The sequence below is a fragment of the Microcaecilia unicolor genome, chromosome 13, assembly GCF_901765095.1.
Source record: "Microcaecilia unicolor chromosome 13, aMicUni1.1, whole genome shotgun sequence".
In the NCBI taxonomy this organism is placed as follows: Eukaryota; Metazoa; Chordata; class Amphibia; order Gymnophiona; family Siphonopidae; genus Microcaecilia; species Microcaecilia unicolor.
The window spans coordinates 68,890,586-68,911,033 of NC_044043.1; the positions used below are offsets into that span (position 1 = coordinate 68,890,586).

Genomic DNA, 20,448 nt, shown 5'->3' on the forward strand with positions numbered 1-20,448 from the left:
GTGAAGGGGGCACCTACTGTGGGTACAGTGGGTTGCGGGTGGGTTTTGAAGGGCTCACATTTACCAGCACAACGGACTGCGGTTGAGGATGCCCAAAATCGGCTTTCGATTATACCGATTTGGGCGACCCTGAGAGAAGATGGGCGCCCTTTTCTTTCGAAAATGCCCCTGAAAATATTCTGGACATGTGTCCCCTGATGTTCAAAGCTATTTAACTGGCCAGGAACAGCTCCTGGCCGATTAAATAGCACTTAGCTGGCTAAGAGCTAATATTCAGAGTGAGATAGCCGGTTATGTCTGCTTAATATTAGTACTTAACTCTGAATTTTCAGCGCTTCACCAGCTAAGTTTAGCGACCAAATTGGGCCACCTAAATAGCAGTCCTATCTTTGGCTGCTATAAACTTAACCGGCTAGCACTGAATATTGGTCGGTTAAATTTAAGCTGGCAACCCCCCCCCCCCCCCCCCGGATATTCAATGCTGGTTATTAGAAACACCCTGATATTTAATATCTGGGCTGAACGCTGATCACAGGACTTAGACAGCCTGCCTCCTGTGGGCTGAATATCGGCCTCATGGTAAGTTACATGGTGCCCTTTTACACTGCTCAGAAAACAACAGCATGCATATCAGAGGCGTCAAATACTGGGGCCTGGGACCCTCATGGACAGCCTCTTTTACCGCATTATGTATGTAATCCTGCAGTGTTTCATCCAGCAACCCGCTTTTCTCTCTGTGCTGCCTATGCCTGAGATGCATTGGCCGTCTTCCCCATGTCCATGCCCTAGTACACAGTGCTTCCCCACAGCATCTCTCTGTGTCCTCAGGTCTGTGGTTCTGATGGTGTGACCTACGGTGACCAGTGCCAGCTGAAGACCATCGCATGCCGGCAGGGACAAGTAATCACTGTGAAGCACACTGGACAGTGCCAAGGTAAGCTCATGCGCTCTCAGGGACGGGAGAAGAGAAGGTCTGCCAAATCCTACACATGCTTCCTTTACAATTGAGAAGGCGCACCCACTTGGTGAATGTGACTTCAAAAAATTTGGATTCTCTTTTTTCTTCTTCTACGCCTCCCCCCCTCCCCCCAGTCTTTGGTGTGCATATCTGAGCAGCTGTTGTTAAAAGTGAAGTGTGTGGCTCCCAGTCAGTCTCCTTATTCCATTCTGTCTTACAGAAACTATCACCCATGCAAGCCTTGCCCCACCATCCACAGATGCCCCCTTATCACCTACAACCCAACTCCCTCCCACCCCTGCAAGGGAGTCCCTGCAAGTCCCCGACACTCTGGCGCCTGTGACTGATGCAGCCTTAAAGCTTGAGGCCGTTGCAACCCCAAGAAGTACACGACACAGCAGTGCCGCCAGACCTACAGTCACCATTAGGGCTCCGAGCACTCACTGGACTACACCCCGCCCTATCATCACTGCTCCGGCTGCCCTCCCCACTACCCAAGAGCCTTCCTATGAGTCTGGCAGCACAGACGGCAGTGGGGACGAAGAGATGGAATCCAGCGGAGAGCAGGATGCCAGTGGGACTGTGTTAACGGGTAAGCACTGACAACATCTGTAAGGCTATTTACTGGTTTCTCCACTCGCTACCTAATGTCTCCGTGTTTCAATAGTGTTCAATTTCCAATACTAGTGTCTTGCTTCATCAAACCTCTCCTGGAGGCACACTGGAATCACCACAATGAACATGCAAGAGATAGATCTGAATATAGTGGTGTCCTATTTATGCAAATCTATCTCATACATATTCATTGTGGAATCCTGAGAACCTGACTGGCTAGGTGTGCCTCCAGGGGAGGGTTGAGATTGAGAAGCACTACCTTACAGAGTTCATCAGAGGAACTTGATTGAGTGGGAGCTGTATAATTGTGGGTGCAGATTTTAAACTGTTTTTGGACAAAATCCACAGATACTTTGTACCAGATTCTAAGAGAAATTGCATGCGTAATGTCCCTTTGAAATTGTGGACTTCTGCAAGTGCTTTTTTGGGTAGATTGATGTTTCATGGGAAATATATATAGATTTGTGTGTCATTTTCCAGACCTTCCCAGAATCTTTGGTCCCAAACAAACCTAAAAGCATGCATGTTGTGGAACGCCATGCATGCTTGTGATCGTATCGATGGATGGCAGTTTTCTGTTTGCTGATTTATACCTCTTAATCATTATTTACTTGTATAAATGGTTTGGAAAATTCTCCTTCATGTGGCCCTTTTTTTAAATCAAATTTTAATCTTAATTTTTACATTCTGAATGTATCTTGGCTGGGACAGTCCAGTTGAAGTGCCTCCTGTTTTCTCTGGGACTGTACTGATGGGACCAAGTACAGGCCCCTGATGTCAACACACACCCATTTGGGTCTCAGGGCAGGGTCTCCAAATGCATTCATTTTGCACGTACCCTGCCAGTAGTGAACTTCACTCCTAAATCAGGGTATGTGGAATATAATCTCAGTCTCTCAAATTTACTGCTAATGCTCACCATAGAACTTGCATCGTACCACAGAGAGCTTCCTTCTGGAGCTTATAAGATGTAACATATATATGGTGTCTGGAAAAAACGGGACCCCCTAACATATTTTCAAAATACTTTGCAATTGTTTAAACATTTTGGGCTCCTTTTACTAAGCCACGGTAGTGATTCCTGTGTGGCAAATGCGACGAAGCCCACAGGAATTGAACGGACTTCGCCACATTTGCCGTACCAGAAATCACTACTGCAGCTATGTAAAAGAATCCCCTGAAAATACATTAGTATAATGGGTTTTTTTCTTAGTTAATTCATTTGTGTTCAAAGTGTCCTCCTTCAATCTTGACACATTCACAAAGTCTTTGATACCACTGAGCTGTTGGCTCAGTTAATTCTGGGGTTTCACTAATTTTGCAAGCTCAATGCACTGGAGCTCAGAAATGTCTCGAAATTCAGGCAGAACGTTCTGCTGCAGTAAGACATCTTTGGGTTATTTCATTTGGAAAACTAGAAACATGATGGCAGATAAGGGCCAAATAGCCCATCTAGTCTGCCCATTCTCAGCAACCACTATCTCCCTTTTTCCCTGAGAGATCTCACATGCCTGTCTTAAATTCAGACACAATCCTTGTCTCCACCATTTCCACTGGGAGGTCATTCCAAGGGGCCACCACCCTTTCTGTGAAAAAGTACTTCCTTAGATTACTCCTGAGCCTATAACCTCTTAACTTCATCCTACGCCCTCTCATTCCAAAGTTTTCCTTCGTTTAAAAAAGGCTCACCTCCTGTACATTAATGCCATGGAGGTATTTATACGTCTCTATCATAACCCCTCTCTCCCGCCTTTCTTCCAGAGTATACATATTGAGGTCTATAAGTCTGCTCTCATATGCTTTATGACAGAGACCACTGACCAATTTTGTGGCTGCCCTCTGGGCCGACTCCATCTTGTTTATATCTTTTGTAGGTGCAGTCTCCAGAATTGCACACAGTATTCTAAATGGGGCCTCACCAGAGACTTATACAAGGGCACTATCACCTCTTTTTTTTCCTGGTGGCCATTCTTCTCCTTATGCACTTGAACATCCTTCTGTCCTTGACCTTCGCCTTTTCTACTTTCTTGTCTGCCTTAAGATCATCAGATGTGATCACCTCCAAGCCCTGCTCTTCTTTCATACACAGAAGTACTTCACCCCCTGTACTATACCGTTCTCTTTGATTTTTGTTTCCCAAGTGCATGACCATGCATTCTTTAGCATTAAGTCTTAGCTGCCAATTTCTGGACCATTCTACAAGCTTTGCTAGATCTCTCTTCATGCTATCCAAGGTGTACACCCTATTACAGAGTTGGTGTCATCAGCAAAGAGACAAACCTTACCAGACAGTCCATCTGCAATATCACTCACAAAGATGTTAAAAAGAGCAGGCCCAAGAACCAATCCCTGCGGTACACCACTGATAACATCCCTTTCCTCAGAGCAAACCTCATTTACCACTATCCTCTGTCTCCTTCCATTTAATCAGTTTTTAACCCAGTCAGTCACTTTAGGGCCCATACCGAATGTTTATCAGTTGCCTGTGCGGAACCGTATCAAAGACTTTTCTCAAATTCAAGTACACCATATCTAGCACCCCTTCCACATCCAACTGTTTGGTCACCAGTCAAAGAAGTCAATCAGATCTGTTTGACAAGATCTGCCTCTAGTGAAACCATGCTGCCTCAGGTCCTGCAGTCCATTCAGTTCTAGAAACCTCACAATTCTCTTCTTTAGAAGCTTTTCCATTAGTTTATTCACCACTGAGGTCAGACTAACAGGTCTGTAATTCCCAACCTCCTCCTTACTTCCACTTTTGTGCAGAGGGACCACATCCGCCCTTCTACAGTCCTCCGAGACCACTCCAGACTCTAAAGAAGCATTGAAGAGGTCAGACAACGGAGCCACAATTACTTCTCTGAGTTCCTTGAGTACCCTTAGATGTATCCCATCAAGCCCCATTGCTTTGTCTATTTTTAGTTTAGCTAGCTCCTCACAAAGACAGTCTTCTGGTCCTGGTCTTCCATATATCCATCCTCATTAGCATTTATTTTCTGCAGTCCTACCCCTGGCCTTTCATCCATGAATATAGAACAGATATAATTGTTATTATCCTTAGCTTCTACGTATTCCTCCCCTTCATCCTTGAGCCTCACAATGCCATTTTTGCACTTCCTCCTATCACTTACATATCTAAAAAAATGTCTTGTCCCCTAATTTTACAGTATTGGCTATCTTTTCTTCCATTTGCATTTTTGCCTTCCTGGCAGCTTTTTCAGAGCTTTTCTAGATATTTTCGCCGTCTTCCTATTTCTGAGTCATCTTGTAGTTTATAAAGGCTAACCTTTTTTCTCTTACCGTTTCAACTACTACATTTGAGAACCAAAGCAGCCTTCTTTTCCTCTTACTTTTATGTACTTTTCTAACATAAAGGTTTGTTGCCTTTAAAATAGCTCCTTTCAGTTTTGCCAACTGATATTCTACTTCCTTCAGCTGATCCCATCCAGCTAACTCTTCCTTGAGATATTCCCTCATCTTGGAAAAGTTAGCTCTTTTGAAGTCGAAAACCTTCAAACTTGAATAAACCCTCAACTCCTGTGTCTTAATATTGAACCTCACCATTTGGCGATCACTAGATGCCAAATGGTTACTCACCATAACATCAGAAACACTCTCCCCATTTGTAAGCACCAGGTTCAGGATAGCTCCATCCCGTGTAGGTTCCATTACCAACTGCTAGAACAATTCTTCCTGTAGAGAATCCAAGATCCCCTTGCTTCTAGATGACCTTGCAGCAGGGATGCCCCAATCGACATCCTGTATATTAAAATCACCTATCAGTAGTACTTCCCCTTTCCTAGCTATCTTGTGAATGTCTATTTCTTCTGACTGTGAAAGAGGCCTGTATATTACACCAATGTAAATACATGTTCTGTTCCCTCATTTTAGATTAAACCACAGCGCTTCTTCGTTACCCTGTATGTCCTGCAATTCTGTCACTTTAATATTATTCTTAACATATAATGCCACTCCTCCACCCTTTTTTCTTACCCAGATCTTTATCATTAGATTGTGGCCAGGTATAACTATATCATAGTCATGGTTCTCTGTGAGCCATGTCTTCGTGACTGCCACTAGATCCAAGTCGGCTTCTTCCATTACAGCCTCTAGATCCCTTTTTTTCTGGACACCATGTGTAGGTAGCTTACGAAATATCCTTTAATCAAGCTTGTAGCACCCAATACAATGGGCAAGATTTCTTTATCTTTCAGCCACTTTTCTTGGTCTCTGTCCGCATTTCTTGGTGCTTGAGGATCTTCTCTTTCAATACATAGAATAATGACTTGGTACCAACACTTCTGTTATCAATGCTGTTCTAGTGTTTTTCTTCTTTTCCACAATGTCTGCACAAAGGAGGTGTGCATGTAAACTAGAAAGGAAGGTGTTTTCTCCACTGAGCACTCTGCTTGCTGTGGTGCAATGTTCACACATTTCTATAGAAAAAGAGAGAAATTAAAAAGCCTTGAATTCCTTTGTCTTATTACTGTCCTGAAACTTTATGCTGCTGAGATACGTGAACCTTCTCTTTAGTGAAAGCAGTGCCGCACGAGGAATACAAGAAAACCATTCCTGCCACACCTGCCATGGAAAGGGCCACATGTTATAATACCCCACTGGGCTGCTGCTCAGATGGAAAGACCCCTTCTGTAGATGCTGAGGGGACCAACTGTCCAGGTGAGTTCTTGTGCTTGGAGGACAGTCAACCTGGTCTTGAGGGGTGGGGGGGGGGGAGTGAGTTCTGTTTCTGAGATCAGAAAGACGTTTTGAAACCTCTCGCAAGTATCTGAGGGAAGGACATGATGGGAGGTGTGCCTAGTTTTGATCTGACTGAAGCCATACCTAGGGCACTGTAAGGATTAGGGGGGGGATGGGTCTGTTCTGGGATGTCCTTCCTAATGTTGTATTAAGGGGAGAGTGATGTAAGTCCTGTAATCTTTCACCACATGCTCTTGGTCAGCATGTGTGTGTTTGTGTCTTGGACTCTCCTCTGACTCTGTGTCCTGCCCTGGCTAATATCTTTCTCTTGTTACTTAGCCCGTCCTTGCTCCCTTCCAGGCTGGAGCTCGGGAGAGGAGAGCAGCATCTGGTAAAAACATGCTCTGACATCTCCAGCTGACGCTGCTTCCATTTTGCCATACTAATAATCCATAGACCCCTCCAGTCCCATCCAACTAACCATACTCCTGGCACTATCCACCCTGTCATCCATGCCTAGGGAGTGAGGGATCTCAGAAAACTGTGGCCTTCTCACAGATGATTGATTCCTGACTGTTCATATGCTTTCTCCTTAGCAACCAAGGTCTTCCAGGGTGTCCTGATCTTGGAGACGGTGGACGGGCAGGAGCTGTTCTACACCCCTGAGATGGCTGACCCTAAATCAGAGCTATTTGGAGAGACGGCCAGGAGCATAGAAAGTGCAGTGAGTGATGCTGCGTTTACTTTATTTTTGTGTGAAATACAATGAGAGGTGTGGGAGGCTGGCTTTCGTTGAAAGGTTTATACTTCCCTTCACTTTTCAGATTTGGGGCAATGCTGCACATGCTTTTCTTTCAAATATTCATGTCACTAGAGGTCATCTCTTGCTGGATGACATTGTAATGTTTGGCGACAGTGTCTGATTTAAATTCCAATGGGTCGATATGCAAAAGGAACTATATGGATAAAACTGTCGTTGTCCAGATATTTCCCTTAACCTCTGTTATTCATGAATATTCACTATCTGAATAGTGCTTCTGAATATCCTTACATACTATCTCAGCAGTATCCAGAAAATTCCATGGCAATGTGTAGGCAGAACGAGGTTGGAGTGTTGAGTTACCCAGAGAACAGTGATATTCTGTGTTCAGATATGTGTGTGTATATTCATGCAGTCACACAAATATAATAGAAAAGTTTGCAGGTCTATATTTAAACTCTACTGTATTCTAAACACCAGCTGTATCATTTGAATTATTCACAGATATTTAGTGCCACTATCTGGATGGTGAATGGCACTGAATATCCGAGCAGAGTAGGAAGTGCCACTGTTATCTGGATAGCAGTGATGTTCAAACTGCTATTTCCTTTTTTTCTTACCAGTCCAGTCCAGAACATGTGGTTATGCTTGTCAGCCAGCAGATGGAGACAGAGACTGTAGAACTCTGAATGTTCCAGATAAATTTAGGACAGTAATTTTTTTGTCCTATCTTGGTCCCTGGAGTTACCTGGTTAGCAGCGATGTTGAGTCCACTAACTGACTAACTATCTGAATAAAAGTTAAAACACCAAAAAGGTTGTCCTAATTTTATGTGGTTAGCTGTCCAGATAGTGGGCTGAATATTGATGCTATCTGGATAGCGCTGCACTGACCGCCTTATCTGAATATTCTGTGCCAGCAGCACCGAATATCAGGATGTTTTTTTAGTGGTGGCTAGTGTTTAAGAAAAATGCTGACCACCACAGCTCAATATCTTTTACCTTGGTGCTTGTAACAAATTGCTTGGCATCAGCAATCCTGGCAGAGCCACATCCTTGCATCAGGTGGTCAAGCTGCAATTCACCAACGTCTTAGTAATGCTATATATGATTACCCCGTTCTTTGCCTTGGAGGAGAGATGTGGGAGGCTGGAAGTTCCATGATCATGGCACTTGCTAACCAAGAACTAGGAGCCAGAGTCCAGAACTAACTTCTGAGCGCTGGGACCATGGATCCAGGCTCTGAGTTCACCAAATAGAAGAATCATGACTCTGAAATCATCCTATTCACATAATGCAGCTCTTTTCATGTATTTTTGGGAAGGAAAATGGGACTTGATGTACCACCTTTCTGTGGTATTTTGCAACTACAATCAAAGCAGTTTATATATATACAGGTACTTATTTTGTATCTGGGGCAATGGAGGGTTAAGTGACTTGCCCACAATCACAAGGAGCTGCAGTGGAAATCGAACCCATTTCCCCAGGATCAAAGTCCACTGCACTAACCACTAGGCTACTCCTCCATCTAGTATCTAGTGCAAATGTGCCTAAGTTTTAAGCCCATAATGCCCTTTGAAGGCAATTTTCAAAGTTAGTTACGTGAGTTAAAAGCTCTTCTGTTTGAAACTTCCATTGTCTAAGTGGGACTAAAAGTATGTGTGGTGGACCTTTAGCCACATTAAGAGAAGGCATTTTCTAGGGGCATTTCAGTTGGGGAGGAAAGGGCACACATATTTCATTTACAAATCTATGGCCACTATTTTACAAACATACCGACATATAAATAGCAGCATTTAGATGCATTGCATACATGTGTAAAAACCAATTTCAGAAAGCCACTGTTTACACATGGAGATCCACACCATACCAAGATTTCAAGGGGGCAAGGTTTGGGCATAACTAAAATCTACATCTGTATTCCCAGTTTTACAAAGGGAATATGTGTGTATGGGAAAAATATCCATGTCTGGTTTTATACCAGCTCAAAGACATGCATAAATTTTAAAAAGTGCTCCTTTTAAGCCCAGGCTTTACATGAGGGGTTACGAGAGTCATTCTGCTTAATCCCATGTGGTTTATTTCCTCCTCCAAAATGAAACCAAGTTAAAATTGCAGCCTCACCTCTTACTTGGTGGCATGTATATATATAGTTTTGTAAAACAGGACAGCTGCACATGGAAGTGGTGTCAGACGTGGCAGTTGAAAAGTCACAACTTTCACATTTAAGACCCAACACCTCCATGTGGAAGCTGCTGAGTTCAGGCCGGCTGATATTTAAAACTATTCAACCGGCCAGGAACGGCTCCTTAAGCCGGCTAAGCATTAATATTCAGCGCAATATAGCTGGCTTTCTCACGCTGAATATTACCTTTTAGTGGCTAGTCCAGTCACCGGCTATGTCGTACAGCATAGCCGATTAGCACCAATTCATTGGCTGACTGGCTAAATTTAGTGGCCAGTTTGACCCACATAAATAGCAGGTTTATCTTTGACCACTATAACTCAGTCAATCAGCCAATGAATATCGTCTTAACCGTCTCTGTTTTTAGCAGCCAAAAAGACCTGAAAATTCAGTGCTGGTCGCCGGATATGGCCCCGGCATTGACTTTCTGGGTTTGCCACCGACCGCGGTTGTTAGCTGGGCTCGCTCCTGCAGTCTCATTATCGCCCCCTGCTGTTTATTTTTTCAATATGTAGCGTTGTAAAATGACTGCTCGTACTGCTTGTGCTAGCAAATACATATACACTCTTGCATCAACAGATCATTTTCAAAAATACCACCAGAACTGAGCATGACCCGATCTGGATATCTCAAGTCTGATCTCTATGTTCTATGTAAAGTAGACTACACGTGTGTTATTTTTCATTTGATAAATACCTGAAGACAAAGGCGTGTACACTTGAGTACCCCCAAAGATTATCATGGTAAAAGCACTCATGCACTGTTGCCCTCAAACTTGGAACAAAACCTGTAGGCAAAATGTTTGAAACTTGATCCCACCTCCCAAAGCAGGACATGGGGCATCTCTCTCCTCCTGACAAAGGGTGGATGAACGTTGCTATCAATCAGACATTGTCCACTTATAGTATTTTTCTCTACTTCTCAGCTGGACGATCTTTTCCGGAATTCTGACGTCAAGAAGGATTTCAAGAGTGTTCGTGTTCGCGACCTCGGGCAAAGCAACTCTCTGCGTGTCATTGTGGATGTGCATTTCGACCCAGGTGAGGATCCTCACAGTCAAGTTAATCTTGCCCTGGAGTGCAGGATGGATCTGGGATCTGCTGCCACCATCTCAGGGCCAGTCCAGCTACTAGTCAAGACTAGGTGATTGCCTAGGGCAACAGCTTCTGGGAAGCAGCAGAGAGCAGCTGGAGATACAACAAAACAGTAGATCCTGACAGTCACACAGACTCAAATAATTTTTTTTTTTTTAACCTGCATTAAGGGTAGGCAATTTTCATATAGCCCTTTTACTTGGTTAAATGACTTTTGGAAATTGCTCTCTTTATTTGTGTGTGTGCAATACACACAAACACATATACACACACAACAAAATGTAATATTTAAAAGTATGATGTTCTAGGGAGATGAGATTAGAGGCCTGAGAGCTAATTGGTGGGGGAAGAGGGAGAGGTGTAAGACTGAAGTTTCACCTAGGGTGCCCCCTTACACCAGCACTGTACCATCTCCATATCCATCTCAGTTTTGTTGAATTCTTTGTAATGCTTTATTTCCCCAAAGGTACTTTTCTGATTTTTGGATTACAAAACATTTGTGGTGCCTCTTTGATACCGTTAAAATGTATGGTTTTGTTTAGGGGTTTCTTTCTAAAAAGGACTGAAGAACACATTTCCTTTCATGTGGAGCCTGTCAGATGCCTGTTTTACACTGTGATTTCTTATCTGATTGTCATCAGACTAGGACAGACAAGCAGGAGTGGGATAATAAGCTGAGGTGTGATAGAAATCGCAACTATTAACTCTGCCGGAGGATGTAAAAAGGGTTTGGACAAGTTCCTGGAGGAAAAGTCCATAGTCTGCTATTGAGACAGACATGGGAAGCAACTGCTTGCCCTGGGATTTGTAGTATGGAATGTTGCTACTCTTGAGGTTCTGCATGGAATCTTGTCACTCTTTAGGATTCCAGAATCTTGCTATTCTTTGGGGCTCTGCATGGAATGTTGCCACTATTTGGGTTTCTGCCAGGTACTTGTGACCTGGATTGGCCACTGTTGGAAACAAGATTCTAGGCTAGATGGACCATTGGTCTGACCCAGTCAGTGGCATACCTAGGGTAGTTGACACCCGGGGCTGGTCATTTTTTAACACCCCCCTCCAAAATCCAGTACTAGGCATACCAAAAATACAAAACACTCAGGACCTATAGAGCAATTGTACTATACCATAAGCAGTCATTTCTACAAGGAAAAGGAAAGCATCTTAAACACTACAGTGAGCACTAGAACATCAATTCACCTATTGTAAAACGAAACCAGACAGAATAATACAGATCATTGATCCTGCACAGTCAATGCCAACTGAAAGCCATGTCGTTTTCACAAACACAGATACACCCTAAATCACTATAGAATAAGTAATCATAAACTTTCTATTTCGACAAAAATTAAACTGAACCCCCAAGATGCCAGACTCTGCATACAATGCAACACCACAGAAACAGAAAATGTCCCCTAGTACTGTGCAAAATATAAAGACAGCAGATGTAAATTTGAAAAAAACTAACAAATACCAATCACTAATTTACAAATTAACAAATAGAAATAAAACAAATAATATCATTTTATTGGACTAATACATTTAGCTTTCAGAGGCCAAAACCTCCTTCCTCCGGTCAATGCAGTATAATGCTGTTACAGTATCCTATCCTGACCTGAGGAAGGGGGTTTTGTTCTCCGAAAGTTAGTCAAAATGTATTAAAATTAGTCCAATAAAAAGATTGCCTTATTTACATGTGGAGGAGTGGCCTAGTGGTTAGGGTGGTGGACTTTGGTCCTGAGGAACTGAGTTCAATTCCCGGTACAGGCAGCTCCTTGTGACTCTGGGCAAGTCACTTAACCCTCCATTGCCTGCTGCATTGAGCCTGCCATGAGTGGGAAAAAGTGCAGGTTACAAATGTAACAAAAAATAAATAAAAAATAAACATTTATTAACACAGCTACAGTACTATTTTATTTACTACTACTACTTAACATTTCTAAAGCGCTACTAGGGTTATGCAGCGCTGTACAGTTTAACAGAGAAGGACAGTCCCTGCTCAAGGAGCTTGCAATCTAAAGGTTGTTGTCTCTGGTTTCTGCTTTCCTTATCTTCTTTTCACTGTCTTCCTTCCATCCAGCATCTGTCTTCGCGCTCTTTCTCTGCCATCCAGTGTCTGCCCTCTCTGCTGTCCCCTCCATCCAATGTCTGCCCTCTCTCCCTACCCATTCCATCCACTGTCTGCCCTATCTCTCCCTTCCATCCACATCTGCCCTCTATCTCTGTCCCTTCCATCCACATCTGCCCTCTTATCTCTGCCCCTTCCATCCACCATCTGCCCTCTCTTCTCTCTCCCCCTTCCATCCACTGTCTGCCCTTTCTCTCTGCTCCTTCAATCTACCATTTGTCCTCCCTCTCCCATCCATCCATGGTCTGCCCTCCCTCTTGCTCCCCCTTCCATCCAGGATCTGTCACCTCTCTCTCTCTCTGCCCCCTCTTTTCGGCCCCCAGTTCTAGCCCCATTTTCCCAGCTGCCCCTAGTTCCAGCCCCAGCCCACATCTCCCACATGCCCCCCTTTTCAGCCCCCAGTTTCAGCCCCAGCCCTTTTCTCCCACCAGTCCTGAGCATCAGCCCCAGCCACTTCTCCCTGTCCCCTTTTCAGTCCCCAGTCCCCACAGTTTCAGCCCCTGCCCCTTTTCAGTCCTCAGTTCCAGTACTGGCCCCCTTATCCCACCTACCCTCCTTTTCAGACCCCAGTTCCAGTCCCCTTCATCCACATGCCTTGCATTAGGACCCCCCTTTTCAGCCCCAGAACCATTCTCCCTTCTGAGCCCTCCCCTTCTCCCATCTGAGGTCCCCTCCTCCCATCTGAGCCCCCCTCCCCGACCCAGTCCCCACCTACCTACCAGCTCCGTCAACAGACGACCCTCTTCTCTTGCCACCTGGCACCTGACCTAGGCTTTAAAAAAAATCTGTGAAGCAGCAGCGCAGCACAGCGCCTCGCTTCTGTCTGCTCGGTGTGTAAAGGAAGCAGATCACCTCATCGGCAGGCCTTCCCTCACTGTGTCTCCCCCTCGCGGAAATAGGAAGTTACATCAGAGGGCGGGACACAGTGAGGGAAGGCCGGCCGGCGAGGCAATTTTTCTTTCTTTACACTCAGAGCAGACAGACGCGAGGTGCTGCGCTGCTGCTTCACAGATTTTTTTAAAAGGCTGGGTCAGGTGCCGGGTGGCAGGAGGTTCGTCTGTTGACGGAGCTGGTAGGTAGGTGGGGACTGGGGCTCCAGCGGAACAGCCCCCCCCCCCCCCACACACACACACCTGCTGACACCCGGGGCGGACCGCCCCCACCGCCCCGCCCTTGGTACGCCACTGGACCCAGTATGGCTATTCTTATGTTCTGTTCTTCAGTCTGGCAAAATGTGGGAGCAGTGAACCTGTGAGATAAGAAAGGCCAAATGCCTTGGGATGAGAAGGGAAAGTAATAACCAGAGCAGTTTATATGTTTTTTTAATTTGTAGTCTGCTAGTCCAAAGAATATATGCAGGGCCAGCTGAACCATTAGGCAAGACTAGGCAGTCACCTAGGACAGCAGTTTCTGGGGGGGGGGGGGCAGTGAGGAGCAGCTGCGGTCAAAACAAAACAGCTACTCAAATTCAAAGGATCATCAAAGAGTGGTTATACCTGCAGGAAGGCTGGGGATTTTCTAAATAACTTATTTACATACACACAACAAAGTTGACTATTTAAAAGCATGATGTGTGTGTATGGTGGGGCCTGAAAATTAATGAGGAGGAGGGGTAAGGCTGAAAGGTCACCTAAGGGGCCCAGTACTCTTGCTCCGACTTTGAACATATGAAATAACCAACCGTATAATCGTAAAACAAAACACTAACAAGTATAACAAAAATATTATGATCTGCAGAAACTGATTTATTTTATGTTCATAAGTGTAAAACTCTTTGTCCCAGGGCCATCAGAAAAGATTCTTGGATGGAGTTTTGCTGCAGAGGGTTTAAGAATTGAATATGTGATCCTCTCTCTGTCTCTTCCTTTTTTGTTATGTAGTGACATCTTTCTCAGCCCTGGATGTGCAGAAAGCTCTCCTGAAGCAGATTAAAGCAGCTCGTAAGAAAACCATCCTGCTGAAAAATCCTCCACAGGAACACCTGAAATTCATGGATTTTGGTGAGGCCTTTGTTGTAAACATACTTTTGCTAAATGCATGGGAGAAGTACCCTAATGATTAGAGTGGAGCGCTGAGGACCAGGGAAGCCAGGGTTCAAATCCTGCTGAAGCTTTTGTGAGTTTGAGCGAGTCGCCTCCATTTCCTCAGGTGCATGATCTAAAAGGCAATTCTGTAAATGGAGACACACAGTTATGTGATTATGCATGCAGGTGCACAGAAATGCACTGCTTATAATTTGTCAAATGCTGTGCCCCTAGATTCTATACAGGTTGCCCAAATTTGGGCACCTAAAATTGAGTGCAGATCCCAGCCCGTGTGTAAAATAATGAATTAATGGGCTTCAATGATTTAATTATTAGAGTTAGCGAGCACTTAATTAGTGCTAATTATGATTTGCAAATAGATCTCGCTGCATGCTGTTCTATAGCAATGGGTGCCTAAATTGGATCGTGCGCGGCTGAAAAGGGGACCTGGCCATGGTCAGGGGCATTCACAAGATTTAGGCGCAGTGCTGTAGAATAATGAAAATCTGCGCGTAACGTGAGCGACAGGATTTATACCAGGTTTCAGCAGGCGTAAGTCCTCACCTTTTAATGAATAGCGCTGAGCACAGAATTTTCCGGTGCCTAATTGTCATCGCAATACATAAAATCTGGCCCATAGTGCATAAGTGCATGTGGGCGGAGCATGGGCGTGTCTCAAACATACACATGCGACATAGAATACTGTGCACAGTTTGGCACACTTAATTAGGCTAGCCATTGACCTGGCACAATGGTCATGCCAGTTCGGGTCTGTACTAGTATTCTATAATGGCATCTTGGCACATAGGTGCTGTTACAGAATTGGCACTGTGGCATCGGCATGCCTAACTGGAGGCACCAAGTTATAAAATTGCCCCCTTAGATTAAAATCCTTCCAGGGAGAGGAAAATGCCTGCTGTATCTAAGTGTAACTCACCTTGTGTTACTACTGAAAAGGTGTGAAGTAAATCCAAATTTAAGACCCAGCCCTAGGGTTGACCCTTTGAAGGTCAAGTGGGAATGTGTCTAGGTTCTGGGCCATTATGGACTGGATTCAGCAAATGACGCTCAAAATTTGGCACTGAAAAAAATTGGCATTGAACTGTACTCTATAATGGGCATTCCGGGATCACTGCCCATTATAGAATGGTTTATGGTTGATATACCGCCACAATCATAGCGGGTTACAAATCAAAAACAATATATACACAAAAAGTCATAAAAGGAACTACAAAGTTTAGACAGAAAAGTTAAATAATCATACCAATTCGTATAACCTAAAGTAACGAAGGAGGAGAGAGGGAGAGGGTCAAGGAGGGGAGTGAGAAATAAAAATTCGAGAGGCAGAGTGAAACAGCCTTAATCAGGGGAAAACGTCCTTTTGAAAAGCCAGGTCTTTAGTAGAAGTTTGAAAGTTTTGAATGATTGCTCAGCACAAATAGAATAGCACATAGCCCTGGGATCTGCACTCAAATTTGGGCATGAGGAGTTACACCAGCTGAAACCAGGTGTAAATCCCAGCGTGTGTTTTGGGCACAGATCGGCACTATTCTATAACACTGCGCACATTTTAAGGGAATGCCCCTGACCCTCCCATGGCCATGCCCTGTTTGCAGATCCAGGTGGAAACACTTAGGCGCTGTTCTATTAATGGGCTCATAAATGTGTTTTCACCAGATCTGCCATTTCTGGTTTCAGCGCTTTGCATCCGTTAGAACTTTTTTCCGTGCCGAAAAGTCAGAGTGGAAGTAGCACCTAATATTCAGCACTTTATATAGAATTCCCCCATATATGTATGTATGTGACATGTCCATAATTAGTCCTGTGCCAGATATCAGCTGGTGGTATTTACAGACCTGAAACATACTGTACATTTAATAGATCTTAGCTGGTCTTTCCCATCCCATTGGTTGTACCTCCCCCACCTTCTAGTTGTATTTCAGCTGATGTGATATGCACAGGGATTTGAATAGGTAGGCATATATTAAAGATGCTTCTTTATAATGGACAAAGTGGCTGTGATTATGGCATCCCCAGTTGATTCTGGTACTGTCTTCCATTAAGAATTTGCAAATTTCAAGAACATCTGCCATCTCCAGAATTGATCCGTTCCTCACAGATGTGCCCTTAGACAATAGTGACATAGGACCTAGCAATGCTATTTTAAATACTCCTAGCCTGCGTGCAAAGTTCAGACCTAGGACCTAGCAGTAATAACAGGAAATAATTTAAAGATGTCACTTACCAATGTTTGTGTTAAACAACACATCGGCGTGTCTACGTCCGGGTCACCAATGTAAATATTTAGGTCTTTTTACCACCTCTCCAAATCTCCATATATCAGTTACCCACGATTTGTAGAGATAAAAGACCAAGGCTACGTGCTTATGAGAGAGTATTTTTATTCACTTACCAAGTATATTGATACAATTAATATTTTCTCATGGGAGGATAAAACTACTGCATAAATATGCTGGCTGTATCTATCGCTCCAACATACTGGACTGAAACAGCTATTTTTATACACTTGTGTTTAACAATTATTTACAAGCCTTCAGCCAGTTATCTTTCTCGGGATCATCTGGTCTTCTTTCAAACCTATCTGTTTTCTCTCAACTGCTAAACCACATTCCCATGTTTGTTTATGCTTCCTCCTTTCCCAAGCCTATTTGCCCGTAAGGATATCAGATTAGATCATAAGTTCCTGGGCCTCACGATTTATGGCCTTTGCCCTTTGACTGTACTCCAGGGTGCATAACTGTGCCTGGATTGGCCGCTGTCGTGGACAGGATGCTGGGCTCGATGGACTCTTGGTCTTTTCCCAGTATGGCATTACTTATGTACTTATGTACTTATTATCTACACCCTCCCCCGAGTCCGGCTCTCTTTCCTCTTTCTTTTCGCTCTTTCCAATGTATGCATGAATTATTCATTCTTTTCTTGACTGGAAGTACGCTTTCTGACTGATGTATGTTAAGTTACTTATATGGTCAGTAAAGACTGGACTTTCCTTTCAGACTGGATTCCTGTGCTGTTCACCACCACTACCACTACCACTGCAGCCACTACCAGCACCCTGGCATCCACAACCTCTCCTAGCCGGCTACTGGCTTCAGCCACCACAGCAGTCCATGTACTGTATCCTGCCACCATGGGGAGGCAAACCACAAGGCTGCCTACCACCACCAGGAGACCACTGACCACCACAGCAACTGCAGGGAGAAGGAAGCCTACACATCAGCCACCCATCAGCAAGAAACCAACCCGCCCCTGTGACTCCCACCCGTGTCTCCACGGTGGCACTTGCGAAGATGATGGAAAGGACTTTTCTTGTACCTGCCCTGCAGGAAAGGGAGGCTCTGTTTGTGAGAAAAGTGAGATACCTCCTTGATATTCCAAAACGTATCAGTAGTCGACTGCATTATGATAAATGTTAGATTCTTTCAGGCTGTTATTCAACTGTGGCAGCCAGCAAGTTTTTTTATAACAGTGGCTACAGCATTAAAAAAAAATCAGACCCACTATGAGGGTGATTTTCAGACCGCGGGAGTTAGACTGGCTAACCCCTGCGGTCAGCACTGGGAGCTGATATTCAGTTCCAGGCCATTTCCAGTGACTGTCATTGAATAATCAGTTTAACTTTGGCCGGTCAGACTTTAACCGTCCAAGCCAATATTCAGCGCTGGCCGGTTAAAGTCAGACCGGCCAAAGATATTCCAGGGTTTCATGTGGACAAATATGGCTGCCAAACTTTAAAATTAGGAGGATAGCCGGTTATATTCTCCGATACAAACTAGCCTCTAACCAGCAGTACATGGCTGGCCATGTACTGCTGAATATCGGCAGATTGCCAGTTATCCCACATTTAACCGGCTGGTTAAATGCGGCTGAATATCAGGGGATATATGTGTAGTCAATGATACTGAATACAAGCAGAGATTGCTGAGCAGCAATGGCTATTTGTACAGTGGCAGTATTTAGCCACCGGGGGGGGGGGGGGGGGGGGGGGAATTCTATAAAGTAGGTGTATCACTGAAGCTTAAATGTGAGCATGTACACCAGATCTATGAATGACATAAGTGCTCGCACCAACTTGCATATTTAGCTTGTTAAACTAGTATTATATAGAGGAAAACAGGCACCTTCTTTCCTTTAGCGAATATTTACCAATCAGGTGCTCTCTGGACACCTGTATATAGAATTACCCCTATCGCCCTCATTGTATAATCTTGCCCACACATTTTCATGCTTAGCGTGGAGAATTGCATGCTGGGTTAGAGAATAATACCAGTTATGCACATAAATTAATTGCCTAATAATTGCAAATTGACATGAACTACCAGTAATCAGTAATTGGAGTTAATTGGCACTAATTAGATCTAATATGCAGAAGAGACAGCTAAGGGGAAATATGATAGAGGTCTATAAATTGCTGAGTGGAGTGGACTCGTTTACTCTTTCCAAAGATACTAGGACTAGGAGGCACACAATGAAGCTACTGAGCAGTAAATTTAAAACAAATTGGAGAAAATATTTCTTCACTCAACGTGTAATTAAACTCTGGGATTTGTTTCCAGAGAATGTGGTAAAAGCAGTTAGCTTAGCAGGGTTTTAAAAAAGATTTGGATAACTTCCTAAAAGAAAAGTCCATAAGCCATTATAAAGATGGACTTGGGGAAACTCCACTGCTTATTTCTAATATAAGCAGTTTAAAATCTGTTTTACTGTTCTGGGATCTTACCAGGTACTTGTGACCAGGACTGGCCCCTTTTGGAAACATGGTACTGGGCTTGATGGACCTTTGGTCTGTCCCACTATAGCAACACTTATGTTCTTATGTGCGCAGCTGCATGTAGGCTCTATACTATAATGTTGGCACTTAAAGTGTATAGTGTTTAACTGCAAGAGGGGTGTGGATTTGGATATAGTTGGGGCAGGGGTGTGCCAAGCAGTTCCATGCTAAGCTTTTAGAACTGGCACATTTAGGCACAAGTATTTATACTGCTATAGAGATAGCAAAAATGCTTGAGGCCATAATTTCATGCAGAACTGTGGACTTACACTGGTATTCTATAATGGCAATTAAGAACGTCGCACACATCCTGGCACCTAACTTTAAGCAACATATAGAGAATTACTAATATATATAGCTGAGCAGTTTAATTTAGGGCAGCCCTTTTTCTACCTCAAATTAAACAACTTACAGATAGCGGCCAGATATCACTGCTATTCTCAGAGCTAGATGGAATGTCCATGCTGTGCTCTGGCAAGTGGACCACAAGGGCCAGGCTAGCAGAGGATCAAGAGCAGACCAGGTAAAAAAAACAGGCAGTCCAATATGTAAATCCAAGAAACTTTTATTAGCAACAGATGAGGAGGGGTTAGAACTGTGCCGGACTTGGCCAAGTTTCGCCCGACTAAGGGCTGCCTCAGGGGCTCTGAATACCAGACTTTTACACTCCCTCCCATACTCCAGGCTGTTGCTGACTCTAAAGATTCTGTCTCCATTACATGGCCAAGGTCATGCCCAAAGCCACTGCGTCCCGTGTAAGTACTGGTGCCCAATCTTGCATGCTGGCTTTCCTCACTGTTGTTCTGACACACTGACTGCCTCTTTCAGCTTTTGCATGTTCCTTTTTTCACTGGGGCATTTGCCAGATCTGTGGACTGGAAGCTGACACGGGGTAGAATAGTCTATTACTCCAGTACCTTAAGTGTAAATAACTATCCAAAACTGTCACGTAATATTTATTTGTTTATTTATTTATTAGGATTTCTTTACCTCCTTTTTGAAGGAATTCACTCAAGGCGGTGTACAGTAAGAATAAATCAAACATAAGAAATAGACAATTACAGCAGTAAAAATATTCAAACAGCAATACAAACTAAGGCAAAGTATACTAAATACTACTTACAGTGTCAACACATTTTTCTCTTAATAAATGATATACCACAGGCGTTTAAGGAGGAAAGACCTAAGAAAAATA

The 20,448-nt window shown here is 43.9% G+C and overlaps 1 protein-coding gene across 3 annotated transcripts in view; it reads left to right on the forward strand.

Moving 5' to 3' along the window:
* AGRN (agrin) overlaps positions 1-20,448 on the forward strand; it is a 379,875-nt gene that overhangs the window by 314,944 nt on the left and 44,483 nt on the right. For all 3 annotated transcript variants that reach the window (XM_030186208.1, XM_030186209.1, XM_030186210.1), the window contains 7 exons: positions 829-934; positions 1,179-1,550; positions 6,107-6,250; positions 6,868-6,995; positions 10,141-10,255; positions 14,318-14,437; positions 17,479-17,835. In XM_030186208.1, coding sequence (XP_030042068.1) covers positions 829-934; positions 1,179-1,550; positions 6,107-6,250; positions 6,868-6,995; positions 10,141-10,255; positions 14,318-14,437; positions 17,479-17,835 — 1,342 coding nt within the window. The remainder of the gene's footprint in view (positions 1-828; positions 935-1,178; positions 1,551-6,106; positions 6,251-6,867; positions 6,996-10,140; positions 10,256-14,317; positions 14,438-17,478; positions 17,836-20,448) is intronic.